This window comes from Heloderma suspectum, chromosome 2, assembly GCF_057233095.1.
Source record: "Heloderma suspectum isolate Gila_16-S chromosome 2, 16-S_ref, whole genome shotgun sequence".
Lineage (NCBI taxonomy): Eukaryota > Metazoa > Chordata > Lepidosauria > Squamata > Helodermatidae > Heloderma > Heloderma suspectum.
The window spans coordinates 258,987,632-259,007,561 of record NC_139459.1 but is presented as its reverse complement, the minus strand read 5'-3'; the positions used below and the strand labels follow the sequence as shown (position 1 = coordinate 259,007,561).

Below are 19,930 nucleotides of genomic sequence, written 5' to 3'. Positions count from 1 at the left end.
TACATACACACACGGGGGAGGGGGGAGGCTGGTATAAAGTGGCACAACAGCAAAGTAACAAGGAGGCTCTGGATCCACTGTGGATGCAGTCAGTCTTAAGGTAAAATGTATAAGAAAGATAGAAAGGCTAATAACAGAGTATTAAAAATATATTTTAAGCTAAATGCTTCGGCTTCTGCCCTCATCAGTAGCTGTGCTGTTAAATGGGTATCAGGAGTGGCAGTTTGGAATGCCTTACAAATTGTCCTCCAAATTGAGGCCTCTTGGACTAAGAGTTCTGAGTCTATAGATCCAGAAATTTTCCCTTTTGTCAAGCCTATCAGAGTCTTTTGTTTGTTCTAATGGAACCAACTGTAAATCAGAGAGACTGTGCAGGAGAGTTTAAATGTCTTGTAACAGACTGCTCCAGTGTTTTGGTAAGAATAGCAGATTTGTAGTTACAGAATCTTGTTCTTAAGTCCATTGTAGTTTTCCCTACATATTGCATTTGACATCCATTTTTTCAACATTCAGGTAAGTAAACGACATAAATAGAAGTGCATGTTAACAACTGTCAAATGCAATAAGTTGCAATAGTATGCAATAGTAATTGTGCTCCTGAAAGAAGTAGTTTCTTGGAGGTAACTTCAGGTAATGCAGTAGGTTGATTTACAATGGTATGATCCTGGGTTGCAAATACCGTGATTAAGTGCAGCTTTAACTAACAGTTTAACTAACAAAATACATTCAGAAAACCATTCAATATGCATAAATTGTTAGTTAAACAATTAACTGATGAGGGCAGAAGCTGAAATGTTGAGCTTAAATATATATTTTTATTACTCTGTTGTTAGTCTTTCTATCATTCATATATATGAATCACACTTCCTTATAAAATGGGAATAAATATTCTCCCTCCCTGGGGCCTTAGTACTATTGTAAATGTCTTGCTGGGCATGATTTGTTTTTTACATGGAGATAGGGGCTATGAAGAACAGCTCCAGGCTGACCTACTTATCAACATAGCACAGGAGAGAGCATCCCAAGGTGTGAAGATGTCTTTGCTCAGCCTTCCCCAACTGGGCGCCCTCTGGATGTTTTGGCCTACAACTCCCAGCATTCCTGATCATTGGCCATGCTGCCTGGGGCTGATAGGATTTGGAGGGCACTAGATTGGGGAAGGCTGTCTTAGTTCTAAGTGTCTTGGATTTACTAGATAGGATTTACTAGAAGAATGAGAGGGACTGGCATGCAATGACTACTCAGGGTCCATCAACCAGCCCCCACAAGGCTTTCCATTCCCCCAAGAGATTCTAATTCAGCTGTAGCCTTCTTCTGGCTTGAGTTTCTGCATGGTCCATGCAGGAGCAAGCAGCACACAAGTCCTTGGGATGATTTGTAGGAACAGAGTTCTTCTCCTTACTGTGCCGGGCTGGACATAGTATGGCATGGCACTGTCATGATGGTGGGATGGCTCTGAAGATGCACTGACTACTGCTACTGGATGCAACAGTAGTTGCAATGACTACTGCTGTTGGATGCAACAGTAGTTGCAATGACTACTGCTGCTGGATCCTAGTGCACTTGGTGAACAGTGAGTTGCCTTTTGTGCTTCTGTATTTGGTTGGCAGGGGCCAGTGTGTTTGATGCCCTTTTGATAACAGAACTTACCATTTGTTTGCTTCTACTGGGAAAATGTATGACTAGTGCAGTTGTTAAAAGAGGAGGGGACCACTTTGAAATCTAATTTCAATTATTTGACAGACATTTAAGAGCAATATTTTACTTTTACTTAGGGCACAATCCTACCAATGATCTCGGTAATTAGCAGCCCCTGAACTCGGAGGCATCTGATCATCCAATGTAGGTGGGAGGAATGGTGGAGGCAGTCTTCACCTCCTCGTCCTCCCTCTCTTCAGATTTCACTAGACAGGGGTTGTAGGCCATCTAGCAAGGGCACTTCGGAGGGGGAAGGAAAGAGGCTGGAAGAAGCTCAGGATAACTCAAATCCTGCCCTCTCCAGTCTCCTCCCCTCCCCACTTACTGGAACACCCCCTTTCCTCCTCCAAAAGGTTGCTTTTCCATCCTCGGAGGGCAGCCAGCATGGTTCTTTTCTTGTTGGCCGGGGGGCGGGGGGTGATAGCTGACTCCTAAGGTCCGAGTGCTGATTCCAGCCTCAGAAGGGGGAATCTGAACAATCCTGTGATCCCTGGGACTCTCACCCTGGGACCATAGGATTACTCTCTCCATGATAAAATCTTTAGCTAGGAGAATGTTAATTTCCTAAAGTAAAATAAGCTGATTTTCCCTATGACAACAGATAATTTCAGCATGCACATTATTCTCTGCATATTGTCCTAAATTCATTGCTTTCAAGTGGAACCTATCCATTAGAATCTAGCAAGAGGGAATCTTTATGTGATTTTTTTTTTAGTTCAACTAAAATGAGATTTAAGAGCTCCAGTCAGCAGTCATTAATCATCTGAAGGGTCTATTGAATTGAAATGGTTTGTCATATGCATCAGCATTGCAGGGTTGGCTGCATCAGCAATAAAATTAACTGTGGTTATGACTACATTCACAAATATAACTCCAGTAACTGTGGTGGTGGTGGGGTGTTTATTTTTAATTTGTCTTGACCATACACCAAAACACAACTATTAATTGCAAATACAGTAGTAATACATTTAACTTGGTGTGAAACATAACTGTACAGTGCAGCACTGATGCAGTCCTCATCTTGTGTAGATACAGGTAGTTGATCACTGCCTACACCCAAGCCTGTATGGTTTGGTAGTGGCTGTGCAACCATTCACAAGGTTGCTGTGATTGATCTGAGATGTTGTATCAGCTTACTGCTAGTGCCTGCTCCTTGTTACGGGAGACTTTATTCAGAACAGACGCAGAACCGTATGGTTGTTGCATGGCCACTGCACTATGCGGTATCCCAGACCCAGGATAGGTTTGCTATGGTTCAGCTCCCTGAACTTGCTCTGGAAGATCCTGTTGAATTTACGAAGCATACTATATTAGCCAAGCCCAATTTAATCAACATGAAAACTATGTTAAAGTGTCATCCTCTGTTTTCTCATGCCATGTTGAATGCTGTTCCCTTATGATTCCTCATAATATTTTAATCACAAAGAAATTTCCCTGTTCATTTTCTCTGCCGCATTCCTGAATATCAAATTTTACAGACATGCTTTTAGGCAGAGTGACAGTTTATTGGGTATTAGGTTGGAATAAATTTGAATGGCAAATTATGTACACATTAAAGATGGTTCCGTAACAATTTCTTAATAGCAACAGCAATGCCAGGCACCCTTGTAATGATGTGTATTGCACTGCAGTCATTCATACTTGAACAAAAGTACTTGATTCAGCAAAAAGTAACAAGGCTTGGAGTAATAAAGCGCCCTTACTAGCTATAATTTCTTTAGCACTGATAGGCGTCGTTTCAAGGAAATGAAGGCTCTCATTCATTCAGTGAAAGGTCTATGAAGCCAAGGTTTCTATAAGTGGCAGAATGATAGTATTCACAAACCAATAATTGCGCTGGCCAAAAATGGAGTTGTTGTGGCAGCTTCAGTTTGTTCTTTGCACGTTCCTATTACATATTAAATATCACTGGCAACACAAATAGTAGAGCTTTTATACTCAGAGTGGGCTAGTAATTTTGATTATTGCCTCTATGTAGGACTGAGGCCAAGAATACTTCATGTTTATGCTCAAAAGTACAGAAAATATTAAAAAGTAAAGGTTATGTAAAGTCACTTCCCTATGCCACAGTATCATCCCCTCAGCTACCTCCTGGCTAAACAGGGGGCTATCTGGACAATTTTGTAATGTCAAGCAACAATTGTTCATTGATAAATATAGAGCAGCAACTTGATAAACAGCACTCCTTCAGAAAAATATTTTTACATGCTCTCCACTTCTCTGAACAGTCAGTAGTTCCAGGGGCCATGCTACAGTGTTTAATTTCCTTTGCATGAGACGATACTGGAGACTTAGACCAGGATTCCCCAACTTTTTTGCATGGGTACATTTGGAATTTTGAAAGTGTGTTTGGACACACTCACAAAATGGCTGCCATCAGGTGGGGCTTTCCCATTCATAGAATGGCTGCGATGGTGAGCATGGCTCCTCACAAAAAATTAATTTCTCAGAAGACAAACTGGTGAGATGAAAAGTAATTTGCCCAAGAATCTAACTACAAGGCAGAGGTGGGTTCTGAGCTCCAAAACACAAAACCACTCTTACGAACCCAAATAAAATGGTGCTGGTGATCAGCACTTATCTTTGGAGGATGCCAGCCTCCCAGTTAAACATTTTAAATTTTAAAAAACCCTAAGAAATAAAATAGGAGGGGCAGCAAGCTGATGTGCACCAAGAGAGATGTCTGCAGGCATATTAGTGCCCGTGGGCACCATGCTGGAGATTCCAGACTTAAACTGTCCTTGTAATATGTATTTTATTTAGAAATCTACAAGCTGAGCACAGTGGAGGTAGATAGTTCCCAACAAGAGGCAGCAAAACTTCTGTTCTTGCATCAGATTCCCAAATCAACATTGTGGACACCTGCCTGCCTCCCTGGCTGTTTCCAGATTAGTTAATTCCAGTTCAAAACTCTCAGCTCTCTGACTCTGTCTCTGCATCTGCATCTGCCCAAATTCAAAACAGCAAATCTTTTCCTTTGCCATTGCTACTGAGCACTGGTCTTAGACCCCATGCTTGCTGGTAAATAGTAAATAAATCTAACCTAGAGATAGGCAATCTGGTGCCCTCCAGTTGTTTTGGACTATTTAATTTGGCTTTTAAAATGTTGTAATGGTTTTTAAAGTTGTTCTTAACCTTTACTATGTTTTTATTTGTTTATGATTTTTGTTTCTTGATTTAAAAAAAAAAAAATTGTAAACCACCTTGATTAGTTTTTCCAGAAAGGAAGTATAGAAATATTTGCATAAATAAACTCCCATAAACCCCAGCCAGCATTGTCAATAGTCAGGGATTATGAGAGTTGTTACCCAAAACACCTGGAGGGCATTAGGTAGCCTGTCCCTGCCCTAACCCTTAGTTCACATTCAGGATAAGCCCTGACTATTTGCATACAAAATGATTTCAGTACGAATCCAAGGCAAACCATTCAACATCACAGTAATTCAAGTCTGCCCCAACCACTGAGGCCGAAGAAGCTGAGGTTGATCAGTTCTATGAAGACCTACAACACCTTCTAGAACTCACACCAAAAAAAGATGTCCTCTTCATCATAGGGGATTGGAATGCTAAGGTAGGAAGTCAAGAAATAACTGGGATAACAGGCAAGCATGGCCTTGGTGTACAAGATGAAGCAGGACAAAGGCTAATAGAGTTTTGCCAAGAGAACACGCTGATCATAGCAAACACTCTTTTCCAACAGCACAAGAGGCGAGTCTACACATGGACATCACCAGATGGTCAATATCGAAATCAGATTGATTATGTACTTTGCAGCCAAAGATGGAGAAGCTCTAAACAGTCAGTAAAAACAAGACCTGGAGCTGACTGTGGCTCAGATCATGAGCTTCTTGTTGCAAAATTTCGGCTTAAATTGAAGAACGTAGGGAAAACCACTAAACCATTCAGGTATGACCTAAATCATATCCCTTATGAATATACAGTGGAGGTGACAAATAGATTTAAGGGATTAGACCTGATAGACAGAGTGCCTGAGGAACTATGGACGGAGGTCTGTAACATTGTTCAGGAGGCAGCAACTCAATCCATACCAAAGAAAAAGAAATGCAAGAAAGCCAAGTGGCTGTCTGATGAGGCTTTACAAGTAGCTGAGGAAAGAAGGGAAGCGAAAAGCAAGGGAGAAAGGGGAAGATATATCCAACTGAATGCAGAGTTCCAGAGAATAGCAAGGAGAGACAAGAAGGCCTTCTTAAATGAACAATGCAAAGAAATCGAGGAAAACAACAGAATGGGAAAGACTAGAGATCTCTTCAAGAAAATCAGAGATATCAAGGGAACATTTTGTGCAAAGATGGGCATGATAAAGGACAAAGCAGGCAGGGACCTAACAGAAGCAGATGAGATTAAGAAGAGGTGGAAAGAATACACAGAAGAACTATACAGGAAAGATCTGAATGTCCCTGATAGCCATGATAGTGCGGTCACTGAACTTGAACCGGACATCCTCGAGAGTGAAGTCAAGTGGGCCTTATTAAGTATTACTAACAACAAAGCTAGCGGAGATGACAGTATTCCAGCTGAGCTATTTAAAATCCTAAAAGATGATGCTGTTAAAGTGCTGCATTCAATATGCCAACACATTTGGAACACTCAACAGTGGCCACAAGACTGGAAAAGGTCAGTTTACATTCCAATTCCAAAGAAGGGCAATGCCAAAGAGTGTTCAAACTACTGTACAATTGCACTCATTTCACATGCCGGCAAGGTGATGCTCAAAATCCTACGAGCTAGGCTTCAGCAGTATGTGAACCGAGAACTAACGGAAGTACAAGCTGGGTTTCGAAGAGGCGGAGGAACTAGAGATCAAATCGCCAACATTCACTGGATCATGGAGAAAGCAAGAGAATTCCAGAAAAACGTCTATTTCTGCTTCATTGACTACACTAAAGCCTTTGATTGTGTGGATCACAACAAACTGTGGCAAATTCTGAAAGAGATGGGAGTACCAGACCACCTTACCTGTCTCCTAAGAAACCTGTATGAGGGTCAAGAAGCAACAGTAAGAACCAGACATGGAACAACCGATTGGTTCAAAATTGGGAAAGGAGTACGACAAGGTTGCCTATTGTCGCCCTGCTTATTTAACGTATATGCAGAGTACATCATGAGAAACGCCGGGTTGGATGAATCACAGGTCGGAATTAAGATTGCCGGGAGAATTATCAACAACCTCAGATACGCAGATGATACCACCCTAATGGCAGAAAGCGAAGAGGATCTAAAGAGCCTCTTGTTGAGGGTGGAAGAGGAGAGTGCAAAAGCTGGTTTGAAACTCAACATTAAAAAGACTAAGGTCATGGCATCTGGCCCCATCACTTCCTGGCATATAGAAGGGGAAGAAATGGAAGCAGTGACAGATTTTATTTTCTTGGGCTCCAAGATCACCGCAGACGGTGACTGTAGCCATGAAATTAAAAGACGCTTGCTCCTTGGGAGGAAAGCTATGGCAAACCTAGACAGCATAGTAAGAAGCAGAGGCATCACCTTGCCGACAAAGGTCCATCTAATCAAAGCTATGGTTTTCCCAGTAGTAATGTATGGCTGTGAGAGCTGGACTATAAGGAAGGCTGAGCGCCGAAGAATTGATGCTTTCGAACTGTGGTGCTGGAGAAGACTTACGAGTCCCCTGGACTGCAAGGAGGTCAAATCAGTCAATCCTAAAGGAAATCAACCCTGAGTGCTCATTGGAAGGACAGATACTGAAGCTGAAGGTCAAATATTTTGGCCACCTAATGTGAAGAGAAAACTCTCTGGAAAAGACCCTGATGCTGGGAAAGACTGAAGGCAAAAGGAGAAGGTGACGGCAGAGGATGAGATGGCTAGATAGCATCACTGATGCAATGAATATGGACTTGAGCATGCTCTGGGGGAGAGCGCAGGACAGGAAGGCCTGGCGTGCTATGGTCCATGGGGTCACGAATAGTCGGACACGACTGAACAACATTTGCATACGAACAGCTTAACCAAGAATGGTTACCCAGCAGTTGTAACAATATGAATCTGCTTTCCAGGGCCGATCAATGAGCTGCTGTATGTTTATGAAGGAAGATGTACTTTTAGATATTTATTCAGAGAAATACCTTTGTAACCAGAGGGCTAGGGCATATCTTATATTTTCTTTTTCAGGGCTCTGGCAAACAGAGGGATTTCCCATTATTCATTAATGATATCCACTCTTATTATAGAAAGCTCAGAGTGGTTTATATATGTACAGTGTGCTTTGCTCTTACATAAGGAGCCCCTGTCTACATAGGATTTCACATAGGGGCTTATTCAGAGATCAGTTCAAAACATTCCTTACTTTCACCTTGGCAGGATAGTTCTGCCAGTTCAAAGGCATGGCCTGATATCTACTCCATATGTTATAAATGGGAGGGTAGCTTTGCTCTGGGATTGGGGATAGCCATGTTACTCTTCCCATATTAGAAGGCCAGATGTCAGGTTTACACTGGCTCTGTAAAGGTCTCAAGGAAAAATCTACTTGCAACTTGCTGCAATTCTTCACACTTTGTCTTGACTTAGGGCCAAACTAGACATGATGCTAAATGTATCACTGGGAAGCATGTCAATTTAAAAAAAAGAAAAAAAGAAAGTGTGTGTGAGGGGTTTTTGGCTTTCATTGGGATCACAGAATTCAGTGAGGTGAGATATAACCCTTTTTTCCCCAGCTGTGATCCCAATGAAAATTCCTGCCCACCCACACACTGCTGTTAGTCCTGGGGGGAGGAAAAGCTCTCATTAGTGCCAATGGGACCTTTTTTTGTCTGGGCTAATAGCAACATGAGGGAGGGAGGGATTTTCATTGGGATTGTGAGTTCTGTGATCCCAATGAAAATTGTCCCACCATGTCTGCTATTAATTTTTTTAAACCCTGATGCATTTAGTATAATGTCTAGTTTGGCCCTTCGTTTGAAGCTTCTCTTTGGATGGTTATTATTTCTGTAAGGCTTATATAACAAGAGATATGTTTGAAGGGAAATTAGGTCAGCCTCCCCCAACCCAGTGCCCCCTAGACTACAGTTCCCATCATCTTCAAGCAGCATGTCTGGCTGTAGTTGCTGGCAATTGTAGTCCAACACATCTGGAGGGCATCAGGTTGGGGAGGCTGAATTAGGTTATCATCAGTGACATCACAGGCACTATCCGATAAGTGACCATGACACCCACAAATAAAGTTCAAATAGTACTCCAAAGACTTGCATTTCCCCTTATATCATCATTTAAGGTTATTTTTATGGAGGTAAAGTTGAACTTGTAGTTTTAGCTGCCCTTCGAGCAACTTTCCATGCCTTTGTGGGAGCACTCAGTAACACCAAGTTACGGTTTGCTATGTAAGCAGATGAATGCCAGTCTCTGAACATGCCAGTGCTATGCCAGTCTTTCATGGAGTTACTCTGGACTATAGATTTACAATCTTGTGAACACATAATTCCTGAGCAATTTGCCAGTTACATGAATGGGACTATTGACAAGCAAGTGGATTCAGGAGGGCATCCCAGTTGAAGTGTGTATAATGGATGCTACCAGATGAGTTGCTATAGGAAGGTGCAGAACTTAAAGAAGTTGTTTTAAGGAACCCTGTTAATTACTTAACACAGGGATGGGAAACTTCTTCAGACCAAGGGTTGAATTCCAATCAAGGAAAAATCTCAGGCTTGCATTCCAGTGATGGGTGGGGGCAAAGGCAAATGGGCAGGGTCAAGATATGATTCTGACTGATTATAATTACACTTCAAAGCAGCACCAATATGTTCCCATCATGAAATCACAAGTCACAGGCACTCAGAAAAATGGCACTCTGAAAAGCACAGCAAATCTTATGTATGTCTATTCAGAAATAAGTCAGTAGCAGAATTGCAGTTTCAGACATCTACAGCCCCTCCCCAAGGCCTCAATGCAGAAATCACCCACCATTCAGGAACATTATTCCAAATTCCATGACGAAGCATCTCAAAACCCAAGCCAGAAATGAACTTTTAGTTTCAGATATCCGCAGCTGCCACAAAGTCACCCACAATTCAGAAATCACCTACGCATGTGTACTCAGCCAGTTTAACAAACAAGCTTTCCAACATTTTCTGAAACACCTGGACTGCCTCCCTAGGAGTTCATGAATAGTTCCCAAAAGCTAAGAAAAAAAGGCAAGCTCTAACTTGTAATCCCCACACCCCCAAAATAAACTACTGATTTATCTCCATCATTTAACTGTCATTAAACTTTACCAAGGTCTGGTCATGGCCAAGTGAAAGCACAAGTAGGGATGCCTTTTGCCATGAGCGAGCGGGAAAAAATGAAGCAGTAGTAGGTCTGGAAAATACTGGAAACCCAATACTTCTGCAGAAAGTATAACTTCTGCATTTCCCCAGATACAATTCTGTTTGAGTATTGGGAAAATACTAATATTTGTTAAATAATAAAGAAATAATATGTAGTAAAAAAATATTACACATATTTTCCCATTGTAGAATATTGTATATAATTTCAGAAATGCTACTTCCTAAAATAATAATTCCATTATTTTCTAGGCTTGTTTACAAATGGATCCTGCAGACAGGATATCATCTGCTGATTTGCTACAGCATGAGTATTTCACCAGAGATGGTTTTGTTGAAAAGTAAGCAATTTGGACTCAGGGTTCAGAACTTACTTTGAGAGCCTTTCAATATGGTTGGTATTTTGCATGACAAATGTGCAGTTGCTATGTATTTGTTGATGTGGGATCAAAACATCTTCACCTACTGCAGTGCTTCTGTTTCTGAGACACTGCATTTTCTCACCAGATTCCAAATGCAAAATGCTAGCTTTTCAAATGCAATTACTATGTTGGCATCCAAATGTCTCAGGAACCTACTGGCCAGAGTCTATGCTGTGACTGCTGATGAATTTATTTCATTTCTATACCGCCCAGTAGCTGAAGCTCTTTGAATTCCCCATGCATTAACCAGCACAATTTTGTAGACATGGGGAAACAGCTCCCACAACATTGTGACAATGTACAGAGCTGCAAATATTTTTTTTTGCAAAACTTAGAATCCAGTCACATTTTCTAGGAGCTAGCTTGGAAAGAGGAAGTGTACCAGTGAGGAGGAGAGATTCTATTTTCATTGGTTTATTCTGGTCTCTCTTCCCCACCCTTTCTTCCAGGATGTGCTTAATTTACAGTTATCAGACCTCACACCTATCAGGAAATCATAGCCTCTGGGCTTGGAGCCCATTCTGCTGAGTGTCTGCTGTTTTCAGTTAGGAACTTTAAGAAAGTAAGAGGAGGAGAAGGTCAACTCCTGCACACAACAACACGCTGCTGAACTATTCAGCAACCCAGATGCCACGACCAATGTTTAAACACCAGCAGCACTGGAGGGGGGCGGTGTCTGCATTTTTGCAAACCTAGTACTGTATGAATTTGGGTCATGTTTCTGAAAATCAATGAATTTTCCAAAAGAAAAATCACTGAGTACTACTATAGCCCCCTTCATGGATCACTGCCTTGTTGTGGCGAAGGGGCTTGCGTAACTCAGAGAAGCCATAAGCTATGCCATGCAGGGCCACCCAAGACGAACAGGTCATGGCGGAGAGTTCTGACAAAATGTGGTCCACTGGAGAAGGAAATGGCAACCCACTCCAGGATTCTTGCCAAGAAAACCCCATGGAACTTATCACACAGCTAAAAGATATGACGCTGGAAGATGAGTCCCTCAGGTCAGAAGGTGTCCAATATACTACTGGGGAAGAGCAGAGGGTATTTCCAAGTAGTGCCAGACAGAATGAAGCGGCTGGGCCAAAGCCGAAAGGACACTCAGCTGTGGATGTGTCTGGTGGTGAAAAGAAAATCCGATGCTGTAAAGAACAATATTGTTTAGGAATCTGGAATGTAAGATCAATGAATCAAGGTAAGCTTTAGGTGGTCAAACATGAGATGGCAAGATTGAACATCGACATCTTGGGAATCAGCAAACTACAATGGACAAGCATGGGTGAATCTAATTCAGGTGACCATTATATCTATTACTGTGGGCAAGAATCCCTTAGAAGAACTGGAGGCATCCCTCTTCTAAGGAGGAATCCCTTAGAAGAAATGGAGTATCAAGGGAACATTTTCTGCAATGATGGGCATGATAAAGGACAAAGAAGGCAGGGACCTAACAGAAGCAGATGAGATTAAGAAGAGGTGGCAAGAATACACAGACGAACTATACAGGAAAGATCTTAATGTCCCTGATAGCCATGATAGTGCGGTCACTGAACTTGAGCCGGACATCCTAGAGAGTGAAGTCAAGTGGGCCTTAGGAAACATTACTAACAACAAAGCTAGCGGAGATGACAGTCTTCCAACTGAGCTATTTAAAATCCTAAAAGATGATGCTGTTAAAGGGCTGCACTCAATATGCCAACACATTTGGAACACTCAGCAGTGGCCACAAGACTGCAAAAGGTCAGTGTACATTCCAATTCCTAAGAAGGGCAATGCCAAAGAGTGTTCAAACTACCGTACAATTGCGCTCATTTCACATGAGAGGAAGGTTATGCTCAAAATCCTACAAGCTAGGCTTCAGCAGCATGTGAACCGAGAACTACTGGAAGTACAAGCTGGGTTTCAAAGAGGCAGAGGAACTAGAGATCAAATCGCCAACATTTGCTGGAAAATGGAGAAAGCAAAAAACTTCCAGAAAAACATCTATTTCTGCTTCATTGACTACGCTAAAGCCTTTGGTTGTGTGGATCACAACAAACTGTGGCAAATTCTGAAAGAGATGGGAGTACCAGACCACCTTACCTGTCTCCTGAGAAACCTGTACGAGGGTCAAGAAGCAACAGTAAGAACCGGACATGGAACAGCCGATTGGTTCAAAATTGGGAAAGGAGTACGACAAGGCTGTATATTGTCACCCTGTTTATTTAACTGATATGCAGAGTACATCATGAGAAATGCCAGGTTGGATGAATCACAGGTCGGAATTAACATTGCCGGGAGAATTATCAACAACCTCAGATACGCAGACGATACCACCCTAATGGCAGAAAGCGAAGAGGATCTAAAGAGCCTCTTGTTGAGGGTGAAAGTGGAGAGTGCAAAAGCTGGTTTGAAACTCAACATTAAAAAAACTAAGATCATGGCATCTGGCCCCATCACCTCCTGGCATATAGAAGGGGAAGAAATGGAAGCAGTGACAGATTTTATTTTCTTGGGCTCCAAGATCACCGTAGACGGTGACTGTAGCCATGAAATTAAATGACGCTCGTTCCTTGGGAGGAAAGCTATGGCAAACCTAGACAGCATAGTAAGAAGCAGAGACATCACCTTGCCGACAAAGGCCCACATAATCAAAGCTATGGTTTTCCCAGTAGTAATGTATGGCTGTGAGAGCTGGACTATAAGGAAGGCTGAGCGCCGAAGAATTGATGTTTTCGAACTGTGGTGCTGGAGAAGACTTACGAGTCCCCTGGACTGCAAGGAGGTCAAATCAGTCAATCCTAAAGGAAATCAACCCTGACTGCTCATTGGAAGGACAGATACTGAAGCTGAAGTTCAAATATTTTGGCTACCAAATGCAAAGAGAAAAATCACTGGAAAAGACCCTGATGCTGGGAAGGATTGAAGGCAAAAGGAGAAGGGGACGGCAGAGGATGAGATGGCTAGATAGCATCACCGATGCAATGAATATGAACTTGAGCACACTCCGGGAGTGAGCGGAGGACAGGAAGGCCTGGCGTGCTATGGTCCATGAGGTCACGAAGAGTCGGACATGACTTAACGACTGAACAACAACTACTACAGCAGTCTCTACATGATCAAAGCCTCATTCTGTACAATAGGATCTCTGTCACCAAAAGAGGTGTTGTTGCTGTCAGGTTGGATAGTGTTGATCACCTTTTGAGTGGGGAAAGAGGGTGCCTTGATTCAGTCTCTCCCATCTCAACAAGGGGCTAAGGGTGCAATCCTGTGCCTGTTTAGATGGGAAAGAAGTCCTACAACTCCCAGCATGCCCCAGCCAGCCACGCTAGCTGGGGCATGCTGGGAGTTGTAGGACTTGTTTTCTTTCTAAGCATACATAGGATTGTGCCTTAAATGTATTTAAGTTCATGCTATGTTCTATTTTTCAGCAAAAATAACAAATAATCACTGTGAGATACTGTTTTTGCTGACTTCATCATCTTAAGTATTAGGCAAAAAGGAACTGGTGCATATTGAGCAAATTTGTTGCAAATTTGGCTAGGGATTTGTTCTGTTTTCTTAAACTTCAAAGGGATTTTGTTAAAAGTGCTGTGACAAGAAAGAATCCTTGATCTTTAGAAAAGAATAAATAGAGTGGTACATAATTTATCAAGGCTGAAACAGAACTTGAAAGTTGGAATATGTTATGCAATGAGGAATAAACATTTTACATGGAACATAATGTACTTATAAGCAAACTCACTTTGAAGTATTTGCCTTCATGGCCACAACCAAGATGTAGAACAGATGTGTTTGGTTGGCATGCACTGTAATTCTGCTAAATATAGTTTGCTTAAGTGTGATATGGCAGTGACTGTAGCTGAATAAGGGGTTGCATCAAGTATTAAACGTAAAATTGTTTGCCCTATAAGTGCCTTTCTGCACTATACTTACTTTCTGCTTGTGGCATATATTTTGGTCTCTGAACAGTACAGGTTGATCTTGAAGGGTGAAAAGGAAAGGTCGGTGTGGGGATCAAGAAGAAGGTGGACTAGATTATATTTAGGCGTGTTTGTGTGATGTAAATGCACTTTTCATTATCAGATTCTTACCAGAACTGAAAAGCAAATTACTACAAGAAGCAAAGCTGAGTTTTCTTTCAAAATTCAGAGACAATAATAAAGAGTCTGAACAAATCAAGGATGAAAAGAGAACTGTTCATATTAATGTGCCTCAGAGTGGTCCAGTTCTTGTGAAGGTAAGAATGATTACTATTTTCAGAGAATAGTACAATTGCTATTATTTTACTATTACTACTCTTAGTAATAGTATGGTTATTAATAGTACTATTATTATTATTTTACACTTTACACAGAGCAAAGAATATAAGTTAGGAATATGGCACCCGAAACTGAGTAAAATCAGCACTTACCATAGATATCCACAGACATGCAATTACTGGGTTGTGCTTAGGTGATGTACCAAACAGATGTGCAACACAATACTATGCATGCATATTTGGAAGTTCAGTAAGGCTTACTCCCAGTAAAGAGTGCATAGGATTTTAACCCTGGTCATATCTTGCCCATGTCTATTTCCCTGAACTGAGCAAGAGATGTCTGTTGGATCTCCCCCTGAGTTCAGGTGTATCTCTGCTGCTGTACTTACCTGGGTAAGTCTTACTATTTTCAAACTGATTATACCAGTAATTAGCTGCAGGATTGCAGTTAGTGACTACACCAGTGTTACATGTAATAGCTCTTGTCCATGAATAGGTTTTTCCATTCACTTCCCTGGAGGAGGGCAGGGCAGATCCGCACACACATTCCGCTTTATGCACAGAGTTGAGCTGCTTTCTCCATGAAGTGAATGTGGTAATTCATATGATAACTTACCTTGGCATGTTGGAGTGTCTGTGGAACTCTGGATGGGGAGGAATGTATTTAGCTTGGGGGTGCAAGGGATTACATGTTTTTTTTGATACATGGTGTTGTTGTTTTGGCAATCCCGGAAACACACACAGAGTAAAAGGAGCTAAGTTTCAGCTTCTCACTTTGCTGGAGAAAGAGCTTTGTGAAGACTAAAGCCTTGCACTCTGTTTCAGTCAGGTCAAATTAAATGAAAAGAGGCTCACAGACCCAGCATTTGTAATTTTGAATGCATATCCTTAGACAGTCAGGGCTGAATGTATTCTGAGACTCTATGACAGTGGGCTTCTCTACATAAGCCTTTCATTGTGTGCTCGTGATTGGTCACTCACGGTAGTTTGTGGGTCCTTTACGTCATGTTGTCAACCTCCAGGGCCTCTCTTGTACTTTCTGGCCATTATTGCATGTTTTTTCCTAATGGGGAAAATGCGGCAATAAATTTTAATCATGCTTTGAAGCACTTCAATGGCTGGTGAATTTCTGGAATCCTGCTATATCACAGCTATACCACAACACCATCTAGTGGCTGTATAATGAAACATATAGAACTTGCAGTGAAAGGAAATCCTTGGGGAAAAAAGCATGTGTAAAGGAGCCGATGTTGATCCTGCAAAGAATCCAGAGGCAGAATCCCTGATGAAATATTGTGGGATAAAAGCCTGGTGTAGAGAAGCCCAGTGCCACACAAGCGTGGACTTCAGCACTGGATATGGAATTCAGCATCCTGAGAATATCGTTGGGGTGTATATATATATCTGTGCATATACACACAATATACACACAACTTCTCGCTTCTGTGGATTTAGAAAAAAGTTTTAAAGTGTATAGGCAAATGCCTGATAAAATTACAGAAGCCAAAAAAAGTGTGGAGCAGAGTTTTCTGAGATTTGGAATGGGTCTTAGTGCCAACGTAGTCCTTGATAACTACTGAAACAATAAATTTTTGGATGTATATATTGCAGAAATTGATTTATTTTAGTGCAGAATTGTATCCTGTTTGGAGAATATTATTGTCCTTTAATGAGGTTTTGATGGGATATAGAAATTTCTGGTGTACTGACAGTTTTGATGTGATATAGAAATTACTGACTGAACTGTTTGAGTTCATGCCAGCTGCATTGTTTAACAGCCAGACCTGACTGGGCTTGCTATAGGCTGAATGAGTTCTAAGTCATGTGACCACTGCCACCATGGTCAGATGTTTTGAATTAAGAGACTATTCAGAGAAGGAACAGGACACGGATGCTGTCATAACAAGAAAGTCTATGAAGCACTTTGGGGGGCTGTTTTATAGAATTTTATATGCTGAGAGCAATTAATAGTGAGAAAATGTTTAAATTATTGTTTATAAAGACTTTTATTTGCTTTGAAATAGACTGCAGAATTAAAGAACTATCCTCTATATTAAAAAGCCTTGGGGAATGGAGGAGGTTCTGCACTAGTACAGTATTACTTTTAATATAAGTGGCTAGCAAATTCAAGATCATTTTTAGGTTGTAACAATTTTTAGAGGGGTAGCCATGCAGTCTTTTGCAGCAAAAACAATTCAGGGAGCAATCCTGTGCATGTTTAGACATGCATAGGGTTGCACCCTAAAATGCTTCTGACATCTTCAATACTAACAAATATATTATGCTATAAGCTTTTGTAAACTAGAGCCCACTTCAACCTGAATCTAATACAAGGGACTTTGGTCCATAAAAGCTTATGCCATAATAAACTGTTTAGCCTTTCAAGTGCCAGAAACTCTTTGCCATTCTTTAGTTGTGTTCCTGCAAAGACAATGGTTCCCAAATATTTTAGTAAAGCAACTAACTCCCTTTGGATTTTTCTCTGTGTCCAAGATCAACATGTAACAATACCAGCACTGGCCCAGAAAATGAAACTCTTGTACCCTTTTGGTAATCTGGCAGTTCACTTACCAGAGCTACTGTTCCAGAGTTGGAGAATTATTATGTTGGGGAGGGGACATTATGTTGAGATTGTACAGGTTTCTCTGTTGAAGATGCCAAAGCTAGGCCTTGCATAGCTAGGTAGCTAAATACATACATACATACATACATATAATAATAAATTCAAATTCTGAATGGAATGGAATAGAATGGAATGGCCTCATTTTCACGGAATTCCATAAAGTGAGAATATACCTCTTCATATGGGATCAGAATGTAAGTTGTGAGTAAAAAGGAATGTTCAGAGTTTGTGTGTATTGCCTGTTCCAGGAAATGGAAAAGGACAAAAAAACAAAGGAGATAAAGATCAAAGGTATCAAAATGAAAGGGGGGAAATCTGAAACCTCGGAGTTTAAAAGGAATGAACAAGAAGATGCAGCTTCGCAGTGGGCGGCTCTGTCTCAGAACTCTCTAAACCTTCCTCATGAGAACAGATCCACAGGCAGTGATGGCATTGCCCCAGCAGCAGCTGGCCCTGATGCAGGTGGGCCAAAGGAGGATTCTCCACAAACGCCCTCTATGACAATGCCACGCATCCACCAAAATTGTGGAAATCTTACTGCAAATTTCAATTCACACTTCTTGTGTCCTAATTCAAGGTATGTATTGCAAACCTCTGGAGAACTGGGACATTTCGAATATTTATTTTTTCCTGAAGTAACTTTAAAGAGCTTCATTTAGATAAGCTGTGTGTCATTCCTTACTGAAAAACTATTCCCCGCTAACTTACATGAACAAAATGATAACACATGGAATATGCTGTTTGTTTGTTTGTTTGTTTGTTTTAAAGGCAAATGTCAGAAATGACCTGCTCGGTTCTTATCTGAGAATGTATTCCATTATTTATCTGTTTCATTATCAGACTACCTGAAAAAGCAAAGAAAAGGCGAAGCCCTTGGCCATCAGTGGGACAAGTAGGTCCAAATAACCGTCAAGAAGAAGGGACTATGACTCAAGTAAGTGTAAAATATTAGTATTTTTAAAAATACATTTGGTTTATGTAGTTATGCCATTATGTTGCAATCCAGAGAATGATTGACATGCCCAAGGACCAAACCAGATGTATCAACAGTAGACCCTTTTTAAAACCAGTCTGCCCAATTATCTATAAAGACAGGGCTGTTCAAATGTTAGAGCAAAGTGGGTTCATAGATGGGGTTGCTGAACCCTCACACTGCAGCTTACTTCCATGCAACCTGTGTGCCAGGTGCTTTTCTCCTTCTCTTCCAGTACTGGAATTGGGCCTCCTTTGCCCCTTTTTGCTCTCAAAATCAGCCTTCTGCCTTCACTTTATACATGATTGGGTAGACTCAGATTTAAACAAACAAGTCTGCAGCTTGTTTGTTCCTCAGTGGAACATAAATATGTAACTGTGTGCTTAGGTTCTATTCATTTCAATGGGATTTAGGCACGCTCGACTTTCAATATCATGCTGATGCCTTTTATATACTTTTAGTTTGTCTTATTAATAACAAGAAGTAAGATTCCATGTTGTTATCCACAGTGTGAGGCAAGCCAAACAACAGCAATAAAGGTAGTTTCAGATGTTTTCTAGTTGGAGCCAATAGCCCTAACTCAAGTTATATTTCCTCTTGAAAGATCTGCACACTTTTTGGAATTTCTAAAAGCATTTGACACTAGTTGAATAAGCAAAAGATAATAACAACTAGAATACTGTATGTGGAGGCTAACATTTACACCTTCATAGCTTCTGAATCGCAGTTGGTAGGGCTTCATTCATTGATGTGGACTGAAGAAACCCCAGATCTCTCTCTCTCTCTCTCTCTTTCTGAGCCATACATAATTTTTGCCTTTGGTGCTTTTATGGAAGAGTATCTCCAGGGGCAGATTTTGTTGGTTCTTTCATGGAAGAGTAAAGGAAGAGAGAGGCCTTAAGCTGGCACTTGAAAGTAGCAGGTTTTTATGTGAATATAGGCTGACACATTTTGACCACATTTTGCCCTCGGGCAAAGGGACTTCATGTGTCTTATTCTGGCATGCCAGTTAAAACAACTCATTCATGTTTTGAAAACTCCTTTCAAGCACTAGCTTGGCCTGATTCTTCCTTCAGTCTCTTGATTTGCATTTTTAGTGTTGTTCCCCGTTCTCTTATTGTGCTCATGGCTCAGTCCCTGCTGCTGCTCCTTCCCCTTTTGCTTCTGAGGCTAAACTTCAGCTAGGCCCCTTTGTCCCATGAACACCAGCTGTTCTCGACCTATGGCTACTGACAGTCTACCACAGTGGCTGTGTGCTATCTTAGTGCTCACAAGCTGGTGTAGTTGCTAGCTGAAATAGGAAACAGAATGAAATGCAGATAGCGCTCTGCTAGAAGGGAGTCCTACAGTAGATGAGAAAGCTGACAATCACTCCTCTAATACATGTTGTAAGCTAAACAGGTAGTTGGACTTTCAGAGGAATAAATAAATGTGTTTGTTGCTAGATGGTGCCTGCTACTAGAGAAAAGACCTATTGATTTAGTCAGAAAGAGAAAACTTCTAATAGTTCCTCTAGCCCATAATAGTGATTTAACCCTGGCTAAAGTTATATACGCTTTATCTACATAGAGGCCTTAAAGATGTTTAATACATTGTGTCAAGGTCAGAATTAAATACATAGAGGCATAGTCAAGTTGTCACCATAGCGCAGATGTTATCTTGGATACATAATGATTCCATTTTTAG

At 41.2% G+C, this 19,930-nt stretch overlaps 1 protein-coding gene across 5 annotated transcripts in view; it reads left to right on the top strand.

The window, feature by feature from the left end:
* Positions 1-19,930, top strand: part of CDKL3 (cyclin dependent kinase like 3) — a 41,574-nt gene that overhangs the window by 14,006 nt on the left and 7,638 nt on the right. For all 5 annotated transcript variants that reach the window (XR_014788393.1, XM_084838915.1, XM_084838916.1 and 2 more), the window contains 4 exons: positions 10,242-10,330; positions 14,474-14,627; positions 17,520-17,848; positions 18,112-18,205. Coding sequence is in view for 4 of the 5 variants with exons in the window: in XM_084838915.1 (XP_084695041.1) it covers positions 10,242-10,330; positions 14,474-14,627; positions 17,520-17,848; positions 18,112-18,205 (666 nt within the window). In the remaining variant the exon portion in view is untranslated. The remainder of the gene's footprint in view (positions 1-10,241; positions 10,331-14,473; positions 14,628-17,519; positions 17,849-18,111; positions 18,206-19,930) is intronic.